Source organism: Mya arenaria, chromosome 14, assembly GCF_026914265.1.
Source record: "Mya arenaria isolate MELC-2E11 chromosome 14, ASM2691426v1".
In the NCBI taxonomy this organism is placed as follows: Eukaryota; Metazoa; Mollusca; class Bivalvia; order Myida; family Myidae; genus Mya; species Mya arenaria.
Window position 1 is genome coordinate 38,868,084 of NC_069135.1, and position 9,676 is coordinate 38,877,759.

Here is a 9,676-nt window from a genome sequence, read left to right on the forward strand (position 1 = left end):
TGATATCTGATTGCATGCTGCACGCATAGATGATTGCGCGGCAAATAACACAACTTACGACAATACGAGAACGACTAGACATTATTGTGCAGGATTTGGCTTTGATGAGCGGGATTTGTATTTATGAATTATAATATTTCAGGAGTATATTGAGTTAAGGTAAACGTTTATGTTTTGATATGTTACTGTTAAAATTGTACTGTCATCATTCTAAATGCCATTTGACTCTTACTTTTAACATTCTGTATCTTATTGGACTTGGTTTTTGGAGGTACGAGGGTATACTAAGGAAAATATATATTTCGGAAATGATGTCGTTGTGTTTGTGCCCCAACCCTTTGTGCACTAGCGTTTGATTTGACCTTGAGAACAAAATAAACATAATTAAACAGTGAACAACTATCAAAGTTATACTTTCACTATTTGACAGTGAATACTCATTTTCATAACACTCATAAACCGCAGGTAAGCATAAAATAAATACGCTTTAATAACAAATAATAACAGAATGCTCACCAAAATTCAATGAATTTATTTCCCCAACAATGTAGTATGCAATAACGTTTTCATCAATATTAGGGGCCAAGAAAATTTACTATTTATACAACAGAAGGAATGTATGTATCAAAACAATGTTTAGCAAAGCTTCCTACTTTAATTCATTTATCGTCGCATTGATACAAGCTATTCGATCCTGCTTTAAAAGATACGATGATAATTATTTCAACTAAGGAGCTATTTTTTGACGAAGAAAATCAGTAATAACGTATCTAAAACGAAAGCAATACCCAGTAGACTAATTCATATTGAAATACAGGGGAAAATAATAAACATATTCCATACAGAGATAAAATCATGTGATAATAGCTCCACGATGTCTGGTTTCCAAGCACAAATCAAAGTGTCGTGCGTAGGTTGCACTTAAAATTTGTCTAAAGTACTTAAAACCGGAACACATAATAACTTCAGAGTTGCGGTTTGACACAAATCAAAGTGTCGTGCGTAGGTTGCACTTAACATTTGTTTAAAGTACTTAAAACCGGAACACAAAATAACTTCAGAGTTGCGGTTTGACGTCAATGAAATTAAATTCGTATGATCTCGGATATTAGACATGGGTCAATTGTAATGCATCTAGTCCAACTCCATACAATCTGTTCCAACACTGAGAGAAGAAACGGATATATCTCAGTAATTATTTCGGCCCTTTGTTTGATAATTCAAGCAAAAGGCACAACACAGGTACATATATGAGAACATGTTCGTAAAAAATAACTTTAAAGATCTATATGTCTAATAGTCTTGACGCCGTAATTGGTGCATTTTGAACATTGCAAAGGGATATAAACCAATCGAAATGCTAGGTTGTAATTATCATACACCAAATTACCACTATTAATTTATCATTCAATCACAGCCTTAAAGAGCAGGTGTATATATATATATATATATCTAGAGAGGTCAGTAAGATAAATAAGAGTTTGGGATATAAAAAATATACCATAAAATGAAGACCAGGCAATGTGTCTTTATTTCTATTTAAATTAACAAAAAAAATGAACTAATGCCATGCAGGCTGCTGGAATTTATTTGACTAAAATAGCGCACTTTTATTTGCGGACAAATAAATACATATACAAATGAAAATGATCCTTTTCGTGTTGGAAAGGAATATAATAATGATTTCTGGCAAAACTTAATACATGTCAAAAGAATCAAGTTTATCTTTTATCAATTTCAGTTGGTCTTGTTTCTTATCATGGATCCGGAAACATGTCAAGCACTAGCAGATAGTTATATGAATGAAGTCCAAGATAAGCTAAAAAAGTATGACGTCCTACGCGATTTGGATATTTTCGTTTTGGACAACTCGATTCGTGAGAGTACTGTTGGTCAACTGAAGGGACATACTTTGGAAGATAAATGGGCAATCTACAATACATCGAAGAAATGCGGCTTCAAAAACATCATAGTGGCCAGTTTTAACCATATGACCCGTGTCGATGACGTTTTTATGAAAGAGCTGATAGCAAAAGGCGAAGACCCTGAGACACTTTGGGCTTTCTCCGAAATCACGGAAAGTAAGTGTATGCTGTTATTACATGTTTATCTTTTTTGAACGTAATCTGTAGTATACACTTGTAAATATAATAATCAATCAAGTGAAATATGTTGTCACTAAAGTATCAAACTTTGACAATTAACCTTCTAATGCATCAATAAACATTACACGCTTGTATTTGTTAAGTGATCACGAAAAAGGTCCCTGACACAGAGATGTTGCCAGTCGGTCTATGCAAGATGCAATCTGCTGGTTTGCGAAACGTCATTTTTGAGTTTGACCTTGGTGACTCTACCTATGACTTCGACAAGTTTACGGTCGATCAACTGTGCGCTCTCCTTGAGAAGTTAGTACGATGGTGCTTTGAAAACCTCGGCGACAGGCCTAAAATTGTTTTTAACATACGTGATCTTCCTGACGCCATGTCCAGGGACGCTGATCGTGTTTTCAGGGTGGTGTCTTTTCTTTCAAACCTACCGGAGGAGATCAAATTATTTGGGTTGATTTTTGAGGAGCCGCGTGGAAAATCGTTGCCGGAAGAATGTGGGACTTGGGCCAAGTATATTCGTAAGGTTATGGACGACGCGAAATGGAAAGGACACCTTCTCGTTCATGTGCATGAAAAGTTTGGATACCTCGACGCAACTGCCCTCGAGGTAACGTTTGTCTATTTTAGTAATGGTTACTGTAAATTATTTTCCAACATTTCATTTTATCTGTGATTTAATGACGATGCGACTTTAAACCCTTGCTACATAATACTTAAGAACCTAACATTTACAAAGTAAAGTATTCATGTAAGCATGGCTAAAAAACTATAGCTCGGGCAAATTGCCACAAAACACAAAGGCGCCAAAAAAAAGGAAACCGTCTCGTGTTAAATGTAATATTTTTGAAATGAATACTCAGTCAAAATGCTTAAATAACGTTGTAATTTAAGAATAAAGAGACACGACTCGACAGGATTCTTCTTAGATTCCCTCTTAATCAGACAATATCGTTTACTTGTTATAGTTTTAGTTGTTTAGATACGACACGCTAAGTGTAGCTTTATGAAACGCTTAATCTTTCAATAAAGGTGCTGATGAACGGGGCTGACGGAATATGGGCGAGCGTCTGTAAAGAGGGAGCGGCGATGGGGAACGCGTCATCCTGTGTGACTCTCATGAATCTCGTTCGACTGGGTAACAAAAAGGTCCTTCAGCGTTACAACTGTTCCTATCTCCGCCAAGCCGCAATTATCACGACGGAACTCAGCACAGGAAAACCACCGCATAAGAATCAACCTATATACGGCGCGCGGGCTTTGGATTTCGTTTTTGATTTGGGTAAGGAGGAGTTTGACCTTGCAAGCTTCTTTGGAGAGACGGCCCCTGTTCGGATCACAACTCTTTCTTCGGCTGAGATGATTCGCTTACGTCTTGTAAATTTGTTTGGTGAAGATGAAAGTTTCACGGTTGATCAAGCATACAAAATGAAGGAACACATGCTCGAAGATTTAAGAAGTGGAAGGTAAAAAAATGATTTAATTGATTTGCCATGCTTAACATATTTAAATTAAATTCGATTATTTTGTTAATCGCTAGAATTTGAATTTCAGCAAATTTCAAATTATCAACTCTCCGTAATGAGTGTATCAAAAGCGGTCTTTTGTTATATTAAAGCTTTGATACGGCTGTTTTATCACAGTGATCGAATGCAAATCTTAATTCAATTTGAAACATTCAGTCTCAGTGTGTTTTCTGTTTCAGAAAGGAAGAATACATGAGCAAAGTTGGACTTGCGGTCCTCTTTGATCGCTCTGGAGGTAAAATAACAGCTGCAATGAGGGATGCAATAGAATCAGACACCCTTCTTACACCACATGCCCAGAATCTTCTTACGGAGATCCGCGAACGCTGGGACGAGTGGGACCTTAGGGAGGATGAAGTGAAAAGAGGGGACAACATGTTACTCTTTGATTCGTTTTACAATGCGTTCATGGCACCCTATTTCTCTTGCTACCGTTGCAACGACACCAAGAAAGCGTTACAGGTACTTCGCTTGTTGTTTAGATATGTTAGCCAGATATTGACGACACAAACATTGCTAAGACACAATATTCTTCGAGATACTTTGAAAATCGCCATATACACATAAACAACTGTTTGGTTGAGACTGTTTGTTGAGACGTTACACAAAGATTGCAACACTTTCAACTGCAAAAAGAACAAATAATTAACTTGAGAAAATGACAAATACAATAACTTTTTCGCCATTGAACTCATGTTGCAGGCGATTTAAACTCTGTTTCTGATATATTTTTAACCTATTTACCCCTTTGCCAGTGACGTCATGAAGACGTTTCACTGACCGTTCTTGCTAGCCCTAACAAAAAAAGAAAATAAATATGTTTGTTTATGTTTTCAATGCTGTTTTTCTTTGTCGGGGCTTGTTAAATGTACCGACAAGTGCTGGGGCGGATCCAGGATTTGACGTTAGAGTGGGCATAACTCACAAATCGAAACATAAATAGTTTGTGTCGGAAGGGGTGTTTGGGTGTCCTCTCTCAAGAAATGTTTGTCTCTTTTTAGTCTGAAATGGTGTATTTTGATTTATTAGCAGACAATGACATAGACTCCCTTAACCCGCTGTGCAGATGTCTTTGTTGTGATTTAAAAGTTGTATTCGATGTGTCGTTTCCATTTGTTATAGACTGGGTTTGCTCCGGTAGTCTGAATAAGAAGTTGAATTTTTTTAAAAAGTTTTCGTTTTTTGTGTCATAAGCTCCAAACACAAGAAGAAATATCGCTTTTATTTTTAGAATATATAAATATGGAACGAACAATTTCTTAGAAAATACCAATACAAATCAGATATCTAAGAGCATGCCTTTAATAGAAGTTTCCTAATAAATTATTATATAACTTTTATTTTAATTTGCTTTCAAAAGTGGTAGAAACTGTAATTCTAACATTAACTCATTTTAACGAAAATTTCCTGAAATTCCTATATTAATAATAAATAAAACATTATAATTTGTTGATTGTTATCCAAAGTTCTGTGACAATTCAAAGCCAGATTTTGATATATTGAAGGGTTTTGGATGTGACAGGATAACTTTAGATATGCAGATTTGTCTTCCTTGTTTATTCGCAATTCGGGTACTTAAATACGCTTACAAAAAAGGTGTTTTTATATCCATTTTTTATATTTTCGAAAACATGTGTCTCTAAGTATAATATTCAAACAATTATTTGAAAATGTTTGAAATACGTACTTCAGAACAAGAGGTCGTGTGTAACTGTTCTAGATAAACTCCATGAAACCTGCTTTTAAATGTATATTTTACAACGGCAGAAATTCACGTTCCGGTGCTTTGCGACAATTTTTTAATAGCTCATGCAAATAAAACTTAGGTTTTATATAATGACATTAAATCTGAACGATCATAAAGCGATGTCTGTGGTGATTGAAACAACTCCCATCGGTGCTCTAGAAACTGAGCTAACCTTTCAACTTCATAGTTTTTCCCGCTAACTTTAAAAACAATCATTCCCTATCATTTAGCATTTAGATTTAACCGATAATTTTATAACGGCAAAACTTACTAACGACTTATGACAAGCTTTTCACCTTACATTGCACTAAAGTAGGAAATACAAACATAATTTACAGACCACTAACGATCTCTGCCAGAATTATTGAGCGAGTATAGCTGAAGTTCCTATATCAAGCTGCTATATAAACCTTTTTTAAAATGTTTTTCTTCTCTTTTTTATTTGGAAAGGTTTTTTGATCAAATTTCAATTATTCATTATGCATTGAGGTTAAAATACAAAAACAATATTTAAAAGTAAAGATAATGTACGATGTTTGTCAACATGATATTTCAAGTAGCTATGGTCACGTGATTTGCATGGTGACAGTGAAAAAAAACCCTGTTAGCGGCCGAAGTTTTAAGGCCTTACCGACACTAAACAAGAAACACCAAGCAAGTCAAAGACAGACAATACATGCATTAGCATGCCTGTATTATTAAATGTTTGGGTTTCTGCCTTGGAATGATGAGTGAAGCAGAACATTTTGGATTTAAAACTGTTTAGGATAACTCACTATCACACTTGTCCAAACACGTATCTTCAACAGTAAAATAGAAACAAATGTAGAAAAAGTATAACAAAGCATGTAACACGTATAAAATAGATATACAAAATATGGTGACCAAGACACTATTATCAGATAGTTATCTTGTTGTTTTTTTGTAAAACTGCTAAACCGAATGCATATAACAAAATGCATTGGACTCGTGAATAATAATACTCTTTATGTTTACGTTTTCCCTCTACAATGTCAGGATCTTCACTCAAAATTCCTCAGGATCAAATCACACACATGTTATTTATTTCCTGTATGTATTGATGTATCCTAATAATGCCCTAAACCTATGTCACGCGTACACATCTATATCAGTGGTTTAAAAATATGCAAATGCAACATGTTCAACACTCTTGACTGACATTACTGAGACAAATTTAGAAATCTTTACTATTTTTTGTTCCATTCGACTTTACATGACTGTCACACAAATCGTAGGTGGCCAAAAGCCTGTGAATGCTTTAAGCGCGTTGATTTTAATTTTATAAGTGTATACTATGCAATTAGTGATGCTTAAAAGTTGTAAGTATGCACTTACACAAATAGACTGTTTGATGAGACACCATCGTAAGTACATACTAACAGTCTGAAAAATTGTCAGGAAAGAGCCGGTTTAAGGCTATTTTAAATACAGAAACTATATTGATGAATGAATAACAACTTGATTGCATTGAAATGTCATACAGTACCAATCACGTGATTTAAATATCCATATTACTTCTTTTTTTATATCATCTTATTCGATATTATTTGAGGCATTTAGAGAAGCCTAATTTGTATTGTATATAAAACAATTAAAATAAATTATGTTAACACAAATGGTGTAGTAATTTTTATATGAACTTGTTTTTGTTTTGTCTGATTCTTATTGCTCCATTTCTGCAGTGTCTGGACATGGACTGTGACGGGCAGGTGGACTGGTCAGAATTCCTCGTGTATCTTAAATGGGCGCTTCACCAGTACCCCGACGTCAGAGACTCCTACGAGCTTGTAGATGTCGCCTTTCGGAAGGGACTCATTCCCGCCATGAGGGACGAATTTCTGCGGCAGCAGGAGGAGAAACAGGACTGCAGATTGATTTAAACAAAAACATTTTGAGCAGGAAAACAAATCGAATGTAACTGGTCATGAGACATGTCATATTCTGTAGTGTGCTTCAAAGTATATGCTTGCGTATTTTTATAGGAAGTGAACACTATTGAAGTTTGTGTAAAAATGACTTCATGAATTCACTTGTAGACTTGTCTAGATCTTGCTTTACATATTTATTCAGATATCGGTTTATCATACACTTTGTATTTGCTTTGTTTGTTGTTAGATTATATTAATGCTCTTTACGTGATTGTATCTATATATAAAGGGCTTGCGTTCCACTCACATACCCTCGGCTTATTCTAGAAGTCATCAACTGGGTTTAAGGAACCCGGTATACATATGAGATGTTCATTTTATCGCACCATTTGCGATTATGTAACATCTTGATGTCGGGTGACTCAATATAGTGCTGATATCATTTTTTTCTTTATAACCGGTATACAAAATTGAGGACCGCAGATACATTTAAAATAAAGTTAATCGAGGTTATATTTTTTATTTATATTTCGAATGAAGTCGGACGTGAGCTGCTCTATTCCGGAATATTTCAAGGCAAATAAATCTTGTTTGTAGTATTATTTCCGTTACATTTTTTTTTCATATTTCTTATCTGCACATAAAATCCCTCAAATGATAGCAAACTCATATGGGGTCAGCAGACACCCCAAATTCATATCCTTGTACATTGAATACCTTAATTATGACGTAATGGGCACCTGCAAGTAGTTAAACAATATGGCTTTTTTGTATTTAGCTCTTCAGAGAAAGTAAAGGTTTGACTTCGGGTGGTATTCATTACAAGGCTGGTTTTTAATATACGTCTTAAGTTAGTTGGATCTAACAACGATGTAGCAAATCGGATTACTTGTTGTTTATAACTGACCAATAGAGTGAATGAAGTCAATGATGTATGACCCTAAGATTAACTTAAGTAGCATATTGAATACATGCACCCCTGATCTTGATTGGATCGAAGAACAATGTAATTAATTGAATTCAACCCTCATTAATTATGTTTTGTTATTTGAATTTCTCTTGGATACCTTCTAATTATGTTTACAACAATGTAATGTGTTTCACTCTCTCTTGCCGATGCCGTCAAATTGAATGATGTTTAAACACTAAGAAATAAATGAAACGATATTTGACAATGGTTATGTGGAAAAAAGATATCAGAGATATATAGTATTTGATGTCATATGGCAACTCTTTAAAAAATTATGTTTCCTTGCAAAGAACCCTATATAGCCGTGCAAATTCGTGTATACACGGTCTTGCCGAACCGGTTATTAACAATGCTTGGTACAAATGGATATATATATGTTATATAAAATCAACAAGTCGTTAGATATGCCATATTCTGTATTGTTCTTTCAAGTAAATATTTGCGTATAATTGTATATTTTGTACTTTGCGAAACTTATTAGTAAATTTGACTTTCTGTGTTTACTTGTAGACTTGCATCTTGCTTTGCATATTTCGTTATCGGTGTCGGTTTTCTATTCAATTCGTATTCCAAAACTCACATAACATGTTCATCGTATACCTTAATAATCTTGTTTTGAGCATATATAATTAAGTAGTACATCAATATAGCTGATTTGTTTTCTGTGTTATCAAATAATAAATTCAAATTTTTCGGGAAGGGTGAAAACGGTCTTGGGTATCTTCTAACTAGACGCGGAGGACGTGTCTATAGGGATACATGTTCGCAATTATCAATGGGGAAGTGTCTTTGTATATTTCATCGATGTAAGAAAAATGATTTCTCAATCAAACTTAGAATTTTTATTTAACTTTACTTAAAATTCGTTAAGAACCGTGGTGATGGTGAAAAACCTCCAAAAACTCCCTAAAAGGAATACAAAATCTACCCAAACGGCATACAATATGAATAAGCCTTACCGCTAAAACGAGACATTAAAAAAAAAATGTTTTTTGATGTTTGCCATTTGCCGGTCGTCCCAAAACACGAAATAAATTTACTTATTTAAGTTTTAGTGTTATGAATTTTACCAGTGATAACTTAAGGCACCAGCCAAAATCTAGATTACAAGAATCTTTCATGGCCGCTTATTTAATATAGGTTCATCCCTACACGAACGAGTTTTTTTTTTTGCGGAAACGAGGTTTACGATGCGTTTTCTCCCATCTCAGTTTATTAAAATAAAATTAAAATGTTTTTTTTTTCGCTGGAACTCTTTTATGCGTGGTGAAAATAATTCGCGAATAGATATGTGATAATTCGTGGTTGTCATAGATATTCGCACTGTGAGTCATTATAGGTAAATAATAGGTAAATGTAAAGCACCTGTACAGTATAAAGTACCGAAAGGTCATCATGGTTAAAACTAAAACCAAACAATGCAGGTATCCCAGTTT

At 34.5% G+C, this 9,676-nt stretch overlaps 1 protein-coding gene across 2 annotated transcripts; it reads left to right on the plus strand.

Annotated features, from left to right (window-relative positions):
- LOC128217558 (uncharacterized) lies at window positions 1-8,739 on the plus strand. Of its 2 annotated transcripts, none has more exons than XM_052924761.1 (6): window positions 1-159; window positions 1,742-2,081; window positions 2,249-2,718; window positions 3,141-3,574; window positions 3,814-4,096; window positions 7,085-8,739. In XM_052924761.1, the coding sequence occupies exons 2-6, from the start codon at window positions 1,760-1,762 to the stop codon at window positions 7,280-7,282; spliced, it is 1,707 nt and encodes a 568-aa protein (XP_052780721.1). In that variant the 5' UTR covers window positions 1-159; window positions 1,742-1,759; the 3' UTR covers window positions 7,283-8,739. The 2 variants fall into 2 exon arrangements, with proteins under 2 accessions (XP_052780721.1, XP_052780720.1); XM_052924760.1 differs by lacking the exon at window positions 1-159 and adding an exon at window positions 1,082-1,242.
- Window positions 8,740-9,676: the final 937 nt, after the last annotated feature.